The 22,246-nt window shown below is 35.9% G+C and overlaps 1 protein-coding gene across 2 annotated transcripts in view; it reads left to right on the top strand.

Moving 5' to 3' along the window:
* The first annotated feature begins 2,673 nt into the window (after window positions 1-2,673).
* LOC112589186 (serine/arginine repetitive matrix protein 1-like) overlaps window positions 2,674-22,246 on the top strand; it is a 68,301-nt gene continuing 48,728 nt past the window's right edge. The window contains exon 1 of one of the 2 annotated variants that reach the window (XM_025301446.1): window positions 2,674-3,013. In XM_025301446.1, coding sequence (XP_025157231.1) covers window positions 3,000-3,013 — 14 coding nt within the window. In that variant the 5' untranslated portion in view covers window positions 2,674-2,999. The remainder of the gene's footprint in view (window positions 3,014-22,246) is intronic. The other variant, XM_025301447.1, reaches the window with a different exon arrangement.

Genomic DNA, 22,246 nt, shown 5'->3' with positions numbered 1-22,246 from the left:
TTCAGTTTTCCTTAAATATCTCAAAAAATATTAGTTAAATAAAATACGAAATATATTTTCTTCATCTTCTTCTTCGCTTGTACCTCAATATTGCATCAATAATGTGTTGTACAGTTTATAACATATTAAAAAATGATGTTTCTTTCTAGTACATATTATTTTTTCATAATACAAAAAAAAGTATATAACCTTCAATTTCGTAGATTGCAATTACAGTTGAAACAATTGCATACATCATAGGCTATAGGTCCCATTAGGGATAAACAATAGGCTTTCATGTGATAATGCTACAAATTGCAAAGTTGTACCTTTTGTTATTAGCAATGACGCGATAAAAGATACAAGTAAAGCAGAGCTGGAGACAAAGTGCCCTTTTCGGCCGGATTTCAAGCGGTGACACCCACCGTTCCCGTTCCACCGCTCCGCGCTCAGCGGCCGAGGCGACGATCGCGGATCGCTAAGGCCCATCGCTACGTAAGATGTCAGCTGGAGCGTACCCTCGTGTTTTATTATAATTATAATTTTTCACCCCTTAATAATCGCTCCAAAATATATATGTTTATGTGTTTTATATACACATACATATATATATTATATATATAATATATACGCATATATATATATATGCGTGCGTGCGTGCGTGCGTGCGTGCGTGCGTGCGTGCGTGCGGGCGTGCGTGCGTGCGTGCGTGCGTGCGTGCGTGCGTGCGTGCGTGCGTGCGTGCGTGCGTGCGTGCGTGCGTGCGTGCGTGCGTGCGTGCGTGCGTGCGTGCGTGCGTGCACACGTACGTCACGCTCATTTTCAATGCAACATGGACACAACTGCGCTAAGAAACGCCTGCCGGAGTATAAATAAATACTAACGTAACGCTGAAATATTTTGAAAAAATAATTTTGGGTACACACAAAATATTATCTTATTATCATATATTTATATGTTGTTATAAATCGTGTATAATCTTCATGATATTAGTCATATACAATCTCAATTCTTATTTTTTTGTGCATGTTAACATGTTAATTCATGTACAAATGCATAACAATACGCGAGACCGTGCTTGTCAAGTACGCTATTGTGGTTGTAGCACTGACATAAACCGCCTGAAAGTGGATGTAACACGGACAGCCACCAGATGCAGGTTTTACCGTCGAGACCTAAAAGTAGATATAGCATCGTAGGTCCCCTCTCAAAATGGATGCAGATAGCGCCCATTCCCAGTGCGAAAAATCGGTGTCGCCGAAAACGCCGTGTTGGCCGCTCTCAGGTTCCTCTCTGGTAATAGATAGTTTCTGCTTTTCGACGCAAGTTCTAATTAGCTTTTTGCATTTCCGTTTTTTTTTCCGTCAAGACGTGAACGGCCTTATGGTCCATTCGACGCTGCGAATGCTTCGAATTATCAAATAAAGCGATATGATTAGTCTAACCTAGGGACACTAGTCTAACCATCGCTCTGAAGTACTTGCAGAGCTAAACGGATTCTATCCTAAATTTGGCGCAAGGTGGCGGCTTGGATCTTCAGAATTGGCGCTTTGATACTTCTAGAACCTGGCAACCCTGAGATACCGCATAGGTTCGCAGGCCGATGCATACACGAGACAACAGGCAGTTATCAATAGCGACCGTAACAGGACGTCACGCCTAGTCGTCGAATATTCGAGAAGATTCATAAATTCGAGTGAGATAGCCGTTTCCGCCTTGTAAGAATAGTCGCCGTTGCAGGAAGATTCGGATTGACCGTGTGTTACTACGCGGAGAGAGAAAAGTAGTTCCTGGAGAGACCATAGACGTATAATAAATAGACCGCGCGTTCAGCGGAGGGGGCGTTCTATATTCGAAAGAAACAACATGCTTTCGTTGGGCAATCTATCGCTTTCTAACGATGCGTAGTGGGAGTAGCAGTCTTCCGTGACAGAGGAAACAGAAATAGGAGAATATAGAGAAAGGAGAATTGTGAAAGGCAAAGAGAAGAAAATACGTTTGATATAAATACACGCATATGGAAAAATTATGATTTTGTATGGAAAAATGATGAATATGGACATATGACGATGGATATAATTACATACCAGTGGAAAATAATCTGTCACTTTCATATGCATTAAGCTAAGACTCCATGCATGCGGTGAGCTGCGGCAAATGCTGCGGTGACCAATCAGGAGGGAGGCGCAAGTCCGGTTGCGGCAAGCTCCGGCATGCGCCTCCCTCCTGATTGGTCACCGCAGCATTTGCCGCAGCTCACCGCATGCATGGAGTCTTAGCTTTAGCTTTAGCTTTAAAATATTTTAATCGCAACGCAGTGCGGTGCGGCATGCCGGAGCTTGCCGCAACCGGACTTGCGCCTCCCTCCTGATTGGTCACCGCAGCATTTGCCGCAGCTCACCGCATGCATGGAGTCTTAGCTTTAGCTTTACTGCGGCATACATAATAATATAGACTCATTGTGTTACGATTATACTTTTTGTGTTATGATTATACTATTATGAGTAAATACGTTTTATAATCTTTAATGTCAATCGTCTTGTTTATATACGCTTTGTTTCACGAAAAGAAGGAGAACCGGAGACATAACACTCCACTCTAAACAGGCGGAGGGGCCAAATACGCCACCACGCATCGTTAGAAAGAGACAGACTGCTCTACGAAAGCATACTACCTCTTTCTAATATTGAACATGTGCAGACAAAGGAAACGTTGCGAATGCGTGGTCTATATATTATATGTCTATGGGAGAGACGCCATTACGCGCGGACGGGAAGAAGCCGGCGGAACGGACCGGTGGACGCGCGCGTTGGAAATCTCGGGAAATATAACGCGTACGGTGCGAAAAATCCGACGAGAAATACTGGTGCACGTGCGCGAAGTGAAGGACAATCGAAAACTTCTGTGGACACTGCGCGAGCCGACGGATAAAGCGGTGCAGGCACAGGTAGAAAAGGACGAAGGAAAGCCCCGTTGACCGCAGAGAAACCGACGAGAAACCGGTGTGGCACCGCGACAGTATGTCCAAAACCAAGTAATATTAATAGCAACTTGCATATCACCGAGGTATAGTACCGGTAGAAGCACGCGAAGTGAGTCATAACCTCACAAAGTGACAGGTACAGCAGATATTGCTTAGTGCATGCTGAACAGAGCGTGAGACGCATTTCCTACTGTAAAAACCTACGAGTAGACGCTAAACTGAGCTCAACGAGCTCAGAACCGTTAGTGCAATCGGTTCCAAAGATATTCAGTATAATAGATTCAGTGTCGAAACAGCTGCAACAGAACAAAGAAGTAGCTTTCTCGGAACAAAATTTTCCCTGTGCGATTGGGGATCTAGTAATATAAATTTTCAATCAGAGGACGAAAAACCTGACCTGTAGACACCAGAAACAGTCATCTAGCTTAAAGGGGTCAGAAGAAATTAATTATTTTGTAACATAAATTGAGCGAGTTACGATACAATAGAATAACATCACTTTTGTCGGATAAAATTTTTTCTATGCAACTGACGACGAAGCCGTTAGAATTTTCAGGAAATAGATTAAAAATCTGACTTGCTCGCGCAAGAAACATCCAATTATCTCTGTTAGATCCGAAGAAATTAATTATTTTGGGTCCAAATCGAAGACATTTCAACTAAAATTCAATACATAGTGTCCAAGACCCAACTTTTTTCCCGAGGATAGGAGACATTCGTCCTCTGGTACGCGACTACTCGTTCCTGAAAGGGACCTGCACACTAAATACCAACTCTCTGTGACAATTAGTTTAGCAGTAGCATACGAAAAGACTCAGGAATTGAGCGAGTTGAGACAAGTTGATGTCGCTTTGTTGAGTTAAAATTTTCACCGCACATTCGAGACGAAGACTGCTAAAATTTTAAGAAAATAGACAAAAAACCGGGCTTGCTCGATGTAGAACGAATAGATTATCGCACCTACAACGCGAGAAATAAATTATTTAGTGACCAAATTAAAGGTGTTGCAACAAAAATCGAGCACATAGTGTCCAAAACTCAACTTTGTTCCTGAGGACGGGAGACATTCGTCCTCTGGTGTGCCATTAGGGGTTCATGAAAGGAACCTGCACACCAAATATTAGCAATCTAGGACAAGTAGTTTAGCAGTAATATATGAAAATACTCATAAATTGAGCGAGTAGCAACAAGTTGATGTCACTTTGCTGAGTTCAAATTTTCCCTAGACATCCGGGGACAAGACTGCTAGAATTTTCAGAAAGAAAACAGAAATCGTGACTTGCTCGACGTGGAACGAATACGCTATCTCAATTAGAACGCCAGATATTAAATAATTAGTGTCAAAATAGGCACCGTTTGGAGAGAAAATTGCATGTCAAGGTCTTAGAGCGCACTTTTGAACGCGACCGCGTAGAGAATTTCTACTTAAACGCTCTATTAGGGGGCATAAAACGACACTTGCATGCATAAAATTAGCTCGATTGTTAAATATGTGTGTAGATATATATGAGAATACTGTTGGTATACGTCACGGTATGTTATGACACATGTCATTTGATTGCCGATCAGCTGATGCTGAGCAGACGATGTGATGAGATGTGCCACGGAAAAATCAATACCGGTGCTTATTGACGCGTCGTCCAGGGAGATTGCTCTTCAATTTTAAGGTCTACTTGATACAATTTATAACGCAAGTAGTGCAGGTAATACGCGAATTAGATGAAGATAATTTACAAGTATAAATTAATGACATTTATATATTAATGGTGTATGTACGTGACGTATATACAATTTTTACAAGTAAAATTTATATAAAACTTACCTTTTTAAACAAAAAGGTAAAAAAAGGGTGCCAAGTACAAGCGCAACATGTATTGTGTTATTTTTAGAAATTTTAAACTCAAATTATTTTTTTAAGGCATATATGTGTACATAACATAAGTTTTCACAAGTAAAATTTATAACTATAATAAAACTCTACAACACTATTCTACTGTGCAAAAGAAGTGATATGTTAGAACAGTAGCACCAACTGAGAAACCTAACATATATATATATATATGATCATTGTATACTTAATATTTTTAAAAATCTCAAATTCAAATTATTTCCTCTTTTAAGATATATGTTATGTACATAACATAAGTTTTTACAAATAAAACTTATCAAATTATTTTTCTTTCAAGATATATATGTACATAAGCTTTTAAAAGTAAAAATTATATAGTATTATAAAAATTTAACACGTTTATTAATAGTGTCCAATACTTTAAAAAATATCTTGTTAAAGGTTATTATTATTCAAGAAAAACCTAGTTACAAAAGATGTCCATGACATAAATTCTTACAAGTAAAATTTATCATTATTTATTAGAACACTGAGTTATATGATTATTTTACTTGTTATTATGACAAATTAATTATTATAACAATGCAATATAAAATATTTAATACAAATCATCTCGGCGTGGCTGCACCAAAAACTATATCGAAGATATATGTACATAAAAGTCAAATTAGATATCATTGACATTTCGTCAATGATATCTTATATTTAAATTATAATAAGAATAACATCTTTGAATAAAAAAATATCAAAATATGTAGAATATATACACATTAGATATCTATATTCTATAGTGAAGGTTTATAATTTAATATAATACTATATAAACTTAAACAAAACATTACACCGTATATATATAGAGAGAATTTATAAGTACATTTTATTATAATAAAAATGCTGTCATGTATGTATTAAACAAGTTTTAGTTTGATATAGTTTTTGGTGCAGCCGCGCCAAGATTATTTGTATTAAATATTTTTTATTGCATTGTTATAATAATTAATTTGTTATAATAACAAGTAAAATAACCATATAACTCAGTGTTCTAATAAATAATGATAAATTTTACTTGTTAAAATTTATGCCATGAACATTTTTTGTAACTAGGTTATTCTTGAATAACAATAAACTTTAACAAGATATTTTTTTTTAATATTGGACACTATTAATAAACGTGCTAAAGTTTTATAATACTATATAAGTTTTACTTTTAAAAGCTTATGTACATATACAGGGTGTCCCATTTTAATCTGGCCGGCTGAATAAAATTCGAGGATATTTTCCAGAAAAAAATGTCAGACAAATGTTGCTCAGTTCTAAGGGGGACATTCGATGCCATCAACAATTTTGACCTCGGGTGAAGGGTTCAAGGTTATTCAAGGTCAACTCTTTTCTTGAATGGGAACCCCTATTTTTCACATCAGCAATCGATTCTACGTAAAAAAATGAAACTTGTCTGAAGCATTTTTTTTATAACGCAAACTAATTTCACTTATTCAGCCTCCAAAATTGAAATTTTCAAACTTTCTGAATTGTTTACTCGAGAATGGTGGGGTTTGGGGGGAAATTGCAGAAGACAAAAAGTTCTTGGAATGCTGCAAGGAATTCACTCGAATTTTCGCATAGTTGATCGTGCACTTTTTTCCGCCAATGTTTGGAAAAAATCTTTTATCTCATCATGTCCAGTACCCTCGGCATTAGCATCACCCGATGTGCACCACGTGGAGGTCGCCGATGGGATTTTGCACATCATTGGCTCTGAAAAGGGCCAATTGATTGATTATTGAATTCGATCTATGACATCAAGTGCTCAATCTTTCGCCAGAGGGTGCAAATGTGCATTGCACAGAATGGGCACCAAATTGAGCACTTGATGTCATAGATCGAGTTCAATAATCAATCAATCGGCCCTTTTCAGAGCCAATGATGTGCAAAATCCCATCGGCGACCTCCACGTGGTGCACATCGGGTGATGCTAATGCCGAGGGTACTGGACATGATGAGATAAAAGATTTTTTCCAAACATTGGCGGAAAAAAGTGCACGATCAACTATGCGAAAATTCGAGTGAATTCCTTGCAGCATTCCAAGAACTTTTTGTCTTCTGCAATTTCCCCCCAAATCCCACCATTCTCGAGTAAACAATTCAGAAAGTTTGAAAATTTCAATTTTGGAGGCTGAATAAGTGAAATTAGTTTGCGTTATAAAAAAATGCTTCAGACAAGTTTCATTTCTTTTACGTAGAATCGATTGCCGATGTGAAAAATAGGGGTTCCCATTTAAGAAAAGAAAGTTGACCTTGAATGACCTTGAACCCTTCACCCGAGGTCAAAATTGTTGATGGCATCGAATGTCCCCCTTAGAACTGAGCAACATTTGTCTGACATTTTTTTCTGGAAAATATCCTCGAATTTTATTCAGCCGGCCGGATTAAAATGGGACACCCTGTATATCATGAAAGAAAAATAATTTGATGTTTTATTTGTAAAAACTTATGTTATGTACATAATATATATCTTAAAAAAGGAAATAATTTGAATTTGAGATTTTAAAAAATATTAAGTATACAATAATCATATATATATGTTAGGTTTCTCAGTTGGCGCTACTGTTCTAATATATCACTTCTTTTGTACAGTAGAATAGTGTTGTAGAGTTTTATTATAGTTATAAATTTTACTTGTTCTAGAACACTACAAGTGCGCGCTACGCGCGCGCCATTTTAGCATATTCATATTAAAGTTTGGAATAAATATTATAAATAAAAAATAAAACTTGGAATATAATATAAGTTCGATAATATCCGACTCCAACATACGATGTATCAGGCGCATACATTTTGAAATTCCATAACACATATTTCCTGCATAGTAACGCGTCACCGTCTAACCAATGAAAATTTCAACGTTTAGAATTTCTATTCAAAACCATCTTAAGCTCTCTGTCTCTCTCGCTCTCTCTCTCTCTCTCTCTCTCGCTCTCTCTCTCTCTCTCTCTCTCTCTCTCGCTCTCTCTCTCTCTCTCTCTCTCTCTCTCTCTCTCTCTCTCTGTCTCTGTCTCTCTGTCTCTCTCTCTCTCTCTCTCTCTCTCTCTCTCTCTCTCTCTCTCTCTCTCTCGCTCACCCTCTATCTCACACACACTCTCCCTCTCACACTTTTTTTGCTCTTCCCATAATACTTGGAGTATATGATATAAGTTCGATAATATCCGACTCCAACATACAATGTATTGGGCGCATACAGTTTGAAATTGACATATTTTCACTCTCTCTCTCTCTCCCTCTCTCTCTCTCTCTCACACTCACTCACTCACTCACTCACTCTCTCTCTCTTTCTCTCTCTCTCTCCCTCTCCCCCCTCTCTCTCCTCTCTATGCATCTCTCTCTCCCTCTCTCTCTCTCTCTTTCTCTTCCTCTCTCTCTCTCTCTCTCTCTCTCTCTCTCGCTCACCAAATGAGAAAAAAAAAGAGAAGAAAGCCTATACACATTTAGAAGGATACTGGCGCGTCATATTAAAGAGAAGGAGGGAGAAGTAAATGTATATTAGTGTTAGAAACATTAATATAACCCCATTATAACTCCTTTCATACAAGCTGTCATTCGCCGCGATGATAGCGAGTAACATGAATGCAGCCGTGACCGATCGAGACAGCCGAGACAGTTAATAAAAAAAAAATAGTGTCAAATGTATAATAATTTTAATATTTATTACAGATATTAAATATATTTCGTAACGTGATATAGGTTTACGCGCAAAGTGATAACTTCAACAAAGTCAACGAATTTAAGTTATTTTATTGCAAATTAATAATAAAAAGGTAAATAAAATACTAATTTATTGATTTTATGTTATAAATATACAATTTTTTACAAAATACTTATTATCTATTACTTATAATAATAATTATTATCTATTTCTCTCTATCTCTCTTTTTATCTAATCTATCTGTTTATCTCTGTTGTAAGTAGAAAATATAAAATGGCATTTGAAAAAAATTTTACGACGCTTATGAATATAAATGATAATGAAGTTGAAGAAGAGTTTATTGATGATAATGATTTCAATGAAACTGATATTATGGATTTATTAAGTTCTAACAATATATTTGATGCAATTCAAATTTTTGATTCCACTATGTTAGTATAATTTTTCATTATGTCTATAATTAAAAATTATAATTTTATATTTTTAAAACAACAAACGATAATAACAACAATGATAATAACAATAATAACGATAACGATAACAGAGAACAATGATAACAACAATAACAATAATATCAACAATAATTAATATAATTGTTACAGCGAAACTATTGGATATGTTGATGGCATGGAAGCACCTCGAATCGTTGGAGCGAACCAACAATATAAATTTTTTAAATTTTTCTTAAATAACAATATAGGAAGAAGAGTACAAGTTATAGCGTGGAACGATGAAATTAAACGCATCGAAGATTATATCAGACCTAATTCGGTAATTTTATTTAATTTAAAAATACAAATAATTATATACATATACTATATATATATATATAATATATACATATATATTATATATATATATATATATATTGTGACGTGGCAGCCGGAAAAGCGCCCGTCACAGGCCGACCTTTCGGCCCTTAGGCGAGACTCTCGGGGGGGGGTCGCCTTGCGCTCTCCCCCGTAATAATTAGTGTTAGTAGTCGGAGCGCGCAGGTGGAACGGTCCCGCGTCCCCGAGCTCTGTGCCCCTGGACCTCCTGCGCCGCCCATCAGGAGCGGAGGGATCGGTGGAGGAAGGAAGAGGATGACACCCCCTCGGCAAGACCGCCACCCCAGGTGAATGCACTCCTTTAATAATACTAGTATCGGTTTCGTATCGTCGTGAAAGGTTCTCGCTGTCGCTTCCGTTGTCCACAGGCCTGCAAGGATATCGCGCCGAACGGTCGGCGTTCCCGTGCTTGGCGCGTGAACGCCGGCTAGACAAAGCCAGCCTGAACACTGAGATCGGGCGAGTGTGAGCAAGAGAGAGAGAGAGTGAGCAAGAGAGTGAGACCGAGCACCCGTCCCGCGGATCGAAAAACAAAGATCCGCGGAAGGATTCCCGTATAGGGAGATTTACCGAGGAACGGGGAGAGACGGGTAGCACGAGACAACACCAACGGACAAGGAAGTCTGTCAGGGGAGAAGGAGATAAAAAGAGGAGACTCCCATTGTCGCTCTCTAATATCGCCGACCTGCTTCCGAATAGTACCGGAGAGATATCGGCTACCGCAAAGGAAAATACAAGTCAGTGACTTAGTGAAGTTTTTTGGCGTCAGCAAGCGGAGGAGACGTCAGTGGCAGCGTGTGCCAGAGCGAGCGTGAGAGGGAGAAGAGAGGAGGACCACGTCGCCGGGAGGTTCCCGATTGTGTAAGACCTTCCACCTGCATTATCGTTTCGGTGTCGTGAGAGTAAAGAGTCTCGTCAAAGTTATCGGCGTAGCGGGCAATCTCGAATTCGCGAGAGCCCAAGCGGAGTGTATCGTATCGAGGGGGTCGGACCGTTCCGATTCCCGAAATAATAAAGCTAAAGATAGTCGAAACGCGCCTCGTTATTTTTGTGTTTTCCCGGTCGTTCCCGACTTCCGACGAACCCTTCCCGTCTACCGACTTAAATATCGAAGGGCTACCGGTCCCGTCGACTTCGCGTGTTTCGGCCCTTTGGTGAGGTGTCGCGTAGCGTTGGTGAACGGTGCAGCCCGCTATACCTGGCGCCCAACCGATTTTGTGAGAGCTAGGTTGGCCGAGACGCGCGGACCGACAGCAGTTTGCCGACGGCGAGCGATAATCGCGTCGCAATATATATGTATACAGGGTGTCTTATAACTAATCTGGCAGAGCTCGTGGAGACATAGAGCGGGTTAAGACAAATATAAAAGTCCCATACCGTTTTGTGAGATTCGTAATAATTATCGAGTTATTAATGACAGAAATCTGAGGAATGAGTGCACGTCGAGACGTTATGGGAGGAGCATCTAGCCGCTCAGGCTAAAGAGCACTGCCCAGTCGACAAAGGAACTGTTGCCGGCGTGCGGCGAGAGGAAGGACGACGCGCCAATGTTTATGTCCTTACCTCGCCGCTACATCCCGCCGCACCGCGTCTAAGCTCGCGCCGATATGGCCGCTGAATATTCGCGATTACAATTATGAAATTATTTTATGAGGTACCACAGATAGCTCATATTGAATTGTAAATTTCGGGATTCAACAGTTCTTTGATCAAGGAAAACATCGAAAAGGAGAAAACGATAAAGAGCGATGAGATCTACAGAGATTCTCATCGTTTTCTATCGCAATCTATCGTTTTGCTGCATCGGATCCGAAAGAAACGATATCGCGTAAAGATAGAGTACGATGAACACTTTTCATCGTACTCTATTGTATTCTATCGTTAGGAGAATATTTCATTGTTAGAGTATGATAGAATTCGCGTAGAGACTCATCGTGTCCTATCGTTTTATTCAAGTCTACACGGAAAATATGTGTGATTGAATGAACCCATTTTCTGACGAAATGAGAGAGAAAGAGAGAGTGAGAGAGAGAACGATTAAGAAATTTTGATTGAAGAAAGCACAATTTTGTTTAAGTTAACCATAAATCTTGATGAATTAGATTCAGTGTTAATATTTTCAGTTAATATTTCTCTGTATCGTTCATATTTCATTTGCAAGCTGTATCATGGACCAAACATTTTTACCATATATCATGCATAAATTGTTGTCTTATATCGTAATTCTTGTCAGTGGTATATTAATGACAGAAGGAACTGAAAATTCTGTATCGTACAATTGCGAAAAGAGGACTATCGTTGTCAATGGTGCACCAACGATACTCGGCATAAAATTGATTCCTAGGTATAATCGCGATACAACGCAAATCCGAGTGTGTTATTTTGACACGCATAAAAATAACGTGTCAAAATATCCGATGCAGCAAAACGATAGATTGCGATAGGAAACGATGAGAATCTCTGTAGATCTCATCGCTCTCTATCGCTTTTTTACTTTTCGATGTTTTCCTTGATCAAAGAACTTTTGAATTTTGAACTTTACAATTCAATATGAGCTATCTGTGGTACCTCATGAAATAATCTCATAATTGTAATCGCGAATATTCAGCGGCCATATCGGCGCGAGCTTAGACGCGGTGCGGCGGGATGTAGGAGCGGCGAGGTAAGGACATAAACATTGGCGCGTCGTCCTTCCTCTCGCCGCATGCCGGCAACAGTTCCTTTGTCGACTGAGCAGTACTCTTTAGCCTGAGCGGCTAGATGCTCCTCCCATAACGTCTCGACGTGCACTCATTCCTCAGATTTCTGTCATTAATAACTCGATGATTATTGCGAATCTCACAAAACTATATGGGACTTTTATATTTGTCTTAACCCGCTCTATGTCTCCACGAGCTCTGCCAGATTAGTTATAAGACACCCTGTATATATATACATAATATTATAATATTTTTATTTAATAGATTATCAACTTAGATGGAGTTCAAGCGAGAACCCCAAAAATTAGTATATATATATATAGTGCAGGAAATTTGCCGTATGAATTACATATTAGAAAAAATACAAAAGTATCAAATTTAGGAAAATACGAGTCTAAAATAGCTACAATAATAGCTAAACGCATCACTTTGAGCGAAGTAATGGATACATCTGAATGTATCAGTAAGCATTGTGTAATTATTAATATATATAGTACAGAATATTATAATAAAACGACAACAATTAAACAATAATAATAACATAACAACAATAACAATAATAAAATAACATGATAACGCATTTATGTTGATTTAATATTGAATATATTTTACAAGTTTGGAAGTATATATTAAAATAAATTTTAAACCTGAATTCAATAATAAATTAAATAAAACAATCGGATGCGAATCAATTACTTTAAATAATAATAATAATGTAATAACTTAACAACAATAACATTAACACATTCATATATTAATTAAAGTTACATGTATTTTGCAGACTTGTAAGTTTATATTAAAACAAATTTTGAATCTGAATTTAATAATAAATTAAACACAATAATAGGATGCGGATCGATTACTGATGGAACGTATAAATTACAAATACACATTTTAAATTTTGACCAAGAACAATACATGAAAATGAATCTACGAAAAGGAAATAAAATTGAAATTATAGGAGTTATACAAAATACAAGTAAAAAATACATTTATTCTTAAATATATAGTTGTATATATAGTTTAAAGAATAAAATTAATTTAAATTAAAATTGTTGAATAATATTAGATTCAAGAATATATTAATTATTTTATTTTCTATTTTCAAATATTTTTTATTTTTTATTTAATTTTGTTTAAATAATATACACTATAATATAATATATTGAATATAATTTTATAGCTGTTCCACCATATTTATTGTTAAACAATTATCCGATATTAAAGAAATAGAAGGTGATATACCTTTGTTACAATTAGTAAAAGGTGGATTAACACCTTGTAAAAGAAAATCAAAGGAAGTGCTGGTAAATTTATAATAATGTAATATATCTAATTTTTAATATATTGAACATAACTTGTCTTTTTTTATTCGCTTATTGACTCAGATATTTTAATATAAATTAATAACTATTATGATTTCTTCAAAATGTTACATGACTTTGTTTTAATCTTTTTGTTTTACTTATTTCGGTTTCTTTTGCAACTGGTTTACAACTTGATGAGATACTCTATAAAATATCTAATATAATTATATCTAATATATAATATAATATTTATAAATACAAAATAGTAATATGTCTAATTTCTTTTACAAAATGAAGACTACAAGCAACCATTCGCTAATTAAATTAAAGTTAATTTATTGTTAATATTTATTGTTAATGTTTCATTATTATGTTATCATTTTAAAGTTATAATTATATTTCCTATTTAATTATAATAAATGCATTTAAACTTTTATGGTTTCTTGTGTATATATGTAAAATATATACACTCAAACGCAAAAAACCCGGTACACTAAAAATTTGGGAAAAAATTACAAAATTTCAAATGATCATAACTTGGTAAATAATGAAGATACAAATATGCGCAGAAATGCAAAATGAAGTTTGAAACGTCCTCTTTAAGAATATCTGAATGGCAATTATGCTCGGCCATTTTTTTCAAAATGGCGGATTATAAAGTGAGAGCATGCAAAATTGATAATCAAAGGTCCGTGTTTGCGATGGTGCATGGTGTGCATCAGGTATCGCAGCGTAATGGGACCAAATGCACATGAAAGTATAGAGTGTTATCTTTGAAATGCTACTTTACCGAGCTCAATGTGATCATTTTTCACTGAGTTGTTCCAAATTTTGCTAAAAATGCGGTTTTCTTGTTAAATTTGCATAATTCAGTGAATAAGTATCGCATCAAGCTCTATAACGAAGTATTTTAAAGAAAACATTCTATACTTTTAGGTACTTTTCGTCCCATTGAGCTGCGACACTTACTTTGCTCCATGCGCCGTCGCACGCTCGAATCTTTTTTTAGCAACTTTTCATGTTCTCCTTTTTATCACCCGCCATTTTGAAAAAATATCGTTGCGCACAATTTCGATAGATCTTTCGAAAAATACGGTTTCAAAGCTTTCAAACCGTTTTCGAAATTTGTTGCTAGGATATTTAGGTGTCGAGATATTCAATTTCGAATTTGCAACAAATGTCGATTCAGCGAGGCTTAAGGGGCTAAGAGGCTCTGCGGTTCGTTTGGCTCTTTCATAATTTCAATAGCCGAGTTCATTATTCTCTATACAATAATTTACACAATTTTGCGAATTGGAAATTTAATTTTTATCAAAAGTTATCATTCTTTACCCTTCAGTTACGCATGATCACTGTGGTATACACTTTAGTTCGCGAAGCTGTCTCTAGCTCTCTACCTTCTCCGTACGATTGGCCATTATGGTACACAGCTTGAATATGCTGTTCAGAATCGCGCCTGAGTTCGCGGTGACCCGGCGCGCGGGATGCCGAGTCGCTGGACGCCACCGGAACGTCGAAATTCCCTGGCGCTCCTAGTCCACGGAGCCGCCGCGACGCGGCGATCTGGGTTGTCGCGCGCCGAGCCCTCGGCTCGCACGCGAGTTCGAGCTGCCCAGGGCATATAAGAGTGCCCGCGGAGACGATCAGAGATTGCCTTCGTACAGCTTTTGGCCTTCGTACGGTCCACCGCCGATAGTGGCACTATCTCTTGTACGCTGGACTTCGCGAGTTTGTCAGTACGCCGGGCTTACGTTCTGGCTTGACTGAGATTCTGTCGGTGCGCCGGGCTTTAACGCCTGGCTTGACTGGATTTTTCTTAAATGTATGTGCCAAGACAATAAACAAAGACAAACAATTTTCCTTTTCAGAACGTGTTCACTCCGATAAGCGCTGCCTCGTGCGACTTTTCTTTTTCCGTGATCTTTTCCTTTCGAGGCGCGTTGCTTCGTGCAACTTCATCAATTTAAACCATAATTGATTGTTTCGCATCGAAATTATTGCGTCGATTATGGCGACGATAAATCCTGAAAAGGCTGCTCAAGTTATTGCTTTAATTGAAGATGGCAGAAGTCGAAGGTACGTTGCTCAGGCACTTGATTTATCAGTGTCAACTATGCAACGTGCTTATGCCAGGTACTTACAAACCAATTCTTTCCATAGAAGGCCTGGTTCGGGACGTCCTCGATGTACCAATCATAATGATGACCGATTTATTGTTTCAAATTCGTTAAGAGACAGACATCGAACATCTGTTCAAATTAGAAACAATTTAAGGGATGTCCGCAACATTAATGTATCCGTTAACACCGTTCGGAGAAGATTAAAGGAACAAAATCTGCTTTCGCGCAGGCCAGCAGCTGTACCTTTGCTTAAATGTCACCATAGCGTAGCTCGACTCAATTTTGCAGTTAAGCATAGAGACTGGACTTACGCAGACTGGAACAAAGTACTCTTTAGCGATGAATCTCGTTTTTGTGTCTATTCTCCAGATGGACGAGAACGAGTTTATCGTCGCGGTGGAGAACGATTTGGAGACTGTACGGTAAGTGAGAGGCATAGCTACAATGGAGGCTCTGTAATGATTTGGGCAGGAATTTCAGCTAATGCTCATACAGATCTGCACTTTTTTTACAAGAATATGAACGCAGATGTATACGTGGAAGACATACTCATTCTGTATGTTGTTCCGTACGCACCCTTCATCGGAGAGAACTTCTTGTTTATGCAAGACAATGCTCGACCACACACTGCGAGAAGAGTGCTTGATTTCTTCGATGAAGTTGGCATAAATCGACTCGATTGGCCAGCAAATAGTCCAGATTTAAATCCAATCGAACACTTATGGGACAACCTCGGCAGGAAAGTACGAAATCACGTATCTGCTCCTCAGTCACTGCAAGAACTGCGAATAATTCTCGAAAACGAATGGAATACAGTTACGCAGGATGAAATTAAAAGACTAATAAGGAGTATGCCTGATCGTATGAATGAGGTAATACGCGCACGAGGCAGTCATACCCACTATTAGTACACACACACCACACACACAGGGTTTGGAGTCATTAATTACTGCACCACAGCAGAGAGGGTTTGGAGTCATTAATTACTGCAGGAGTGACGAACTGCGGGGTCCTTATCTCTGCTGTAACACTACACACACACACACATACACACACACCACAAGGAGGGTGTGAAATCTTGAAATACTGTGGAGCTGACGAACCACGAGGTCCTTATCCTTGTGGTATACAAACACACACACACACACACACACACTACATACAGTGGGACTTTTCCTACCAGTAAAACTCCATGCGGTTTATATTGAGAAGACTTACAACCATAATTTGAGCTAATGACAGCGGTATCTTAAAACGCAATTCATCTTTATTACGTAATATCGATTACGCAAAATGAAGAACCTAAATTGAATTTTACTTTCATTTCCCTGGCTTTCAAAATAATAAATGCAAATCATTGAATATATTGTGCAGGTTATGTAAATTATTATATAGAGAAACATGAACACAGCTATTGAAATTATGAAAGGGCCAAACGAACCGCAGAGCCTCTTAGCCCCTTAAGCCTCGCTGAATCGACATTTGTTGCAAATTCGAAATTGAATATCTCGACACGTAAATATCCTAGCAGCAAATTTCAAAAACGGTTTGAAAGCTTTGAAATCGTACTTTTCGAAAGATCTATCGAAATTGTGCGCAACGATATTTTTTCAAAATGGCGGGTGATAAAAGAAGAACATGAAAAGTTGCTAAAAAAAGGTTCGAGCGTGCGACGGCGCATGGAGCAGAGTAAGTGTCGCAGCTCAATGGGACGAAAAGTACCTAAAAGTATAGAATGTTTTCTTTAACATACTTCGTTATAGAGCTTGATGCGATACTTATTCACTGAATTATGCAAATTTAACAAGAAAACCGCATTTTTAGCAAAATTTGGAACAACTCAGTGAAAAATGATCACATTGAGCTCGGTAAAGTAGCATTTCAAAGATAACACTCTATACTTTCATGTGCATTTGGTCCCATTACGCTGCGATACCTGATGCACACCATGCACCATCGCAAACACGGACCTTTGATTATCAATTTTGCATTCTCTCACTTTATCATCCGCCATTTTGAAAAAAATGGCCGAGCATAATTGCCATTCAGATATTCTTAAAGAGGACGTTTCAAGCTTCATTTTGCATTTCTGCGCATATTTGTATCTTCATTATTTACCAAGTTATGATCATTTGAAATTTTGTAATTTTTTCCCAAATTTTTAGTGTACCGGGTTTTTTGCGTTTGAGTGTATGTATGGTATAAGCGACTTCGACCTATCAAGAACAGGATTTTCTAACCTTAATAAAAACGGTAATAATCCTTATAATAATTTCTTTTTATAATAATCAAATGTTAGTAATTTATTGGATATAAAATGGTTTGTAAAGACATCTAAGCAATAACTATTTAATGTTAAACAAATCGAATATATTCTACTTGTCAACACAACAAATTATTGTGCCTTGTAAAAATATTATAATAATATTATTATTATAATATTATAATATAATTATAATACATAAATTATATAATTATATAATTTTAATTATTATATTTATAATTATTATATTATAATAAATATAATATTATATTATAATGTATTATATTATAATATATTATATTATAATATTATATTATATTATATTTATATAATAAATGATATATTATAATAATACAATATAATATAATATAATATTATTTTCTTTAATTTTTTAAACAAGCCAATGTGTTTTATTTTAACAAAAAGAGGCGGAGTCATATTCACAGAGCCAATATATATTATATTACAATATAATAATAAATATATTTATTATAATAATTAATAATTATATATAAAATTATTAATTATTATATAATTATAATTTATTATTATAATTCTTTAAATATAAATATACCAACAATAATAAAATTTATGTATATAATTCCTTATATACATAATTTTTAACATAATTATTATCTCGCTATTCACCAAGATAAACTCATAATGCTTGCCAAGAACGAACTCGTGAAAAGGCAACATAAAGTTGTCCATGGTTAAATACATCTTTACGAAGATCTATTCCAATTCTATCAAACGTTTGTCCTTGAGATTTATTAATTGTCATAGCAAAAGCTAATTTTATTGGAAATTGTCTTCTTTTAAAAGTAAAAGGATATATGTTTTCACAATATAGTGTTATACGATTCAAGAAAACAATATGTCCTTTATCACCTGATAAAGTCTTACATTTTGTAAATGATTTGCGAGCTCAAGAACTATTGATCTAGTGCCGTTATAAAGACCTTCGTTGATGCTAAGATTTCTAATCAACATAACAACACAATTTGGTCTTAAACGTAACTCATGAGGAGGAAGACAAGCTGGAGAAGGACTATTTAAGTATTCTGGTAATAAAGATTCAACAATGTCACCATTATCATCACTATTTACAGCACTATCTATACTTGTATATATTCGTTCACCACTTACATCTAATAATTTAACAACTTGTTTATTAATTTCGTCTATATCAATATTCCTTGCAGAAAGTATTGCTCTTTTAGCTACTTTATCAAATTCTTTTTTATGAATTATATCTCCATATATATCTGTTGCAATATCTAAACCAATTGGTGCTACACAACATTCAGGAACTTCCATATTATCTCTAGAATCATTTAATATCCCAACGTTAATAAATCTATCCGGAAGAACTCGCATATTTTGCGTTAAAGAAAAATTTTTTAAATATCTCCAGGTATAACTAAATTTAATAGAAAGATTTATAGTTTCACTTCGAGTACCTCGTATCTTGATTGGAAGAAGTTGTCTAAAATCACCGCCTAATACAATAAGTTTTCCACCAAGAAGTAAATCATTATCCATAATATCACGCAACGATCTACAATCTCTAAAGCATATCGAGGTGCCATAGGTACTTCATCCCAAATGAAAATATCTATTTCTTTTAAATTATATTTAGCCTCTTTTGATTGAGCTTTTATAGATGATGATGAATCGTTAAATAACGGAACTGGTAATCCAAATGTTTTATGAACTGTTTTTCCTTCAGGGAGTAACGTTGCTGCAATCCCTGTAAAAGCCATAGCACATACACGTTTATTTATACTTTTGGCCAAGTAATAAATAGTTGTATATACAAATGTTTTTCCCGATCCACCAGCACCATCGATATAAAAACAATTGTTATTATTATTATTATCTAATCTGTTTAATACGATGTCGACTATTTCATTTTGATTAACATTTATTTGATTATATTGTCTCGTACCAATTTCTGTAATTTGATCAAGAGATATATAACTTTCCTCTTCAATATTTTCTATCAATTGTTCCATTTGTGGAAAATCAGTAAAACTTTTACCTTCAGCACGAAGCATAGTGTTAATTATAATATACGTTTTTCTTTGTCCTTGTAATATATCAGTATATCACGTGTAATCTTCCGACATAGAATCTTTAAATCTTTCCCATAGTTTTTCTGGATATGTTGGTTGGCAATGTATCAAAATGCGTGCAAATCTACGAAGTTGTCGTGGCATCATCCACTTAATAGCTTCATCCATAACTCGTATCCATTCTTCGTCATCTTCAATCAAACCTAAAGCTAAACATGTAGCTGTAAAGGTTTGATAATTTTGTCCATTAATAGTTCTTAAATGTTCAAAACTCGTAGCCCCCTTAACAGTGAGTAACAATAATCGTAAATGATATAGTTCTAATTGAGTTGGACTAACTGAATACATCCGTCCTACACAATTAAAGTGACTATTACGTTTAACCCAACGGGAAACATTTCGACCATTAATTTTTTCTTTTTTAAATGTATAATGACATGGAATTTCTGTATATAAATAATGTTTTGCTTCATCACGTAATTTAGTGCAAAATAATCTATTAACATGGTAACTTGATTTAAAGCAGAAGAAATAGCATCTTCAGCGGATTCACTTTCAATTGTTATATTTTGTTCATTAGGTAAATGAACAGGCAAACGTATTACACTATGACTTTTATCTTGTAATTTCTTTTCAAATATACGCCAGCTAGCTTCCACAGATCCTACATAACCAGCTTCGATGTAATCACGTATCTCGTTATGATCTAAAACTGTATCTCCTGTCACTGATTCAATTGTTATAGTAGCAGCATCATGACCTTTATAAATATACTACTATGATATAACTGATTTGATACTTGAAACAACTTCAACATTTATATGACTATTAAATATAATCGATAATATGGACATCGATAATATCAATCGATAATATAGGACAATATGGCACAACATGACGATTATCAACTATACAGGGTGCACGATTTATCTGAAGACATTGAAATATCTCGAGAACTATGCATTGGATAAAAAAAAGTGGTTAATGAAAGTTGTTAGTCCGGAAGGGGGACATCCAATGATACCAAACTCGACCTCCCACCCCACCCCCTGGGCGTGGGGGTTGATGGCAACTTTGAAATCTTAAATGGAAACTCCCATTTTTTATTGCAGATACGGATTCTACGCCACAAAATACGTAAATTTTGTCCGAAACTTTTTTTTTATTCGTGATAGATGGCGCTGTAATCGCAAAAAATTATATTTTCCGCAATTCTCCAGAAATGATTATTGGATTGAGAAATAAAAAATATCTGTTCAATATTTTTAAAGAACATAATAAAAGTTAATCCCCCCCATCCTCTCGGGGTAGGGTGGGTGATAACGTTCAAATCTCAAATGGGGACCCACATTTTTCATTGCAGAATTAGATCGTACGTGAAATTTTTATTGAAACAATTTTTTTCATTCGTGATAGCGTTGAATTTTTCCGAGAAACTATTTTTAGCGTTACACAGGAACAACGACGAGGACGTAGTAGTTTTATGTTCCCTTCGGGTGCTTTTTTAATGTGAGTCTCCTTGCCTTGAGATTTGAACGTTACCACCCACCCTGCCCCGAGAGGATGGGGGGGGGAATAACTTTTATTATGTTCTTTAAAAATATTGAACAGGTATTTTTTATTTCTCAATCCAATGATCATTTCTGGAGAATTGCGGAAAATATAATTTTTTGCGATTACAGCGCCATCTATCACGAATAAAAAAAAAGTTTCGGACAAAATTACGTATTTTGTGACGTAGAATCCGTATCTGCAATAAAAAATGAGGGTTTCCATTTAAGATTTCAAAGTTGCCACCAATATATTTGTCTACAATTTGTGGAGTTGTTATTTTAAAATTTTGCTTTAAAGTAATCAACATATGAACATGAGGCAAACCACGTTTTTGAAATTCAATAACGTAAACAAATGCTGCTACATCACCAAAAAATTTTTTCTTAACGATGAAATCGATTAAATAATCCTTTTTAATATTAAAAACTCGAACACAAATATCAGGTCTGTCGGAAGCTTGTTGACCAGATAAAAGATTTTCCTCAATTTCACGCATTTTGGATTACAAGTCATTGTAATGAAAAGGTCTGGTTTACCAAATTTATTAACAATTGCCATTGCATCTTGATAATTTTGTAGCATATTACGTGGTGATCCAATAAATGAAGAAGGAAGTATAACCATTTTTCCAACACGTCCATTTATACTATTTACCTTATTTTGCATATAATCTATTATACCTTGATATGTTTCAACACGTAATTCTTTTTGATGAGCTTTGCAATAATCTATTCTATCCTTTTCAATTTTTACATAATTATCTACAAGCCATTGTTGAAACAAACGGCCTAGTAAGAAAACGTTAAATTCATTACGAATGGCCATACGATATTTAACATATTGTCCTCTAGTTATTCTTCTAGTACTATTTAATTTCATTAAAT

Source organism: Harpegnathos saltator, unplaced genomic scaffold (genome assembly GCF_003227715.2).
Source record: "Harpegnathos saltator strain DR-91 unplaced genomic scaffold, Hsal_v8.6 scaffold42, whole genome shotgun sequence".
NCBI lineage: Eukaryota > Metazoa > Arthropoda > Insecta > Hymenoptera > Formicidae > Harpegnathos > Harpegnathos saltator.
This window is presented reverse-complemented; position numbering and strand designations above follow the sequence as displayed.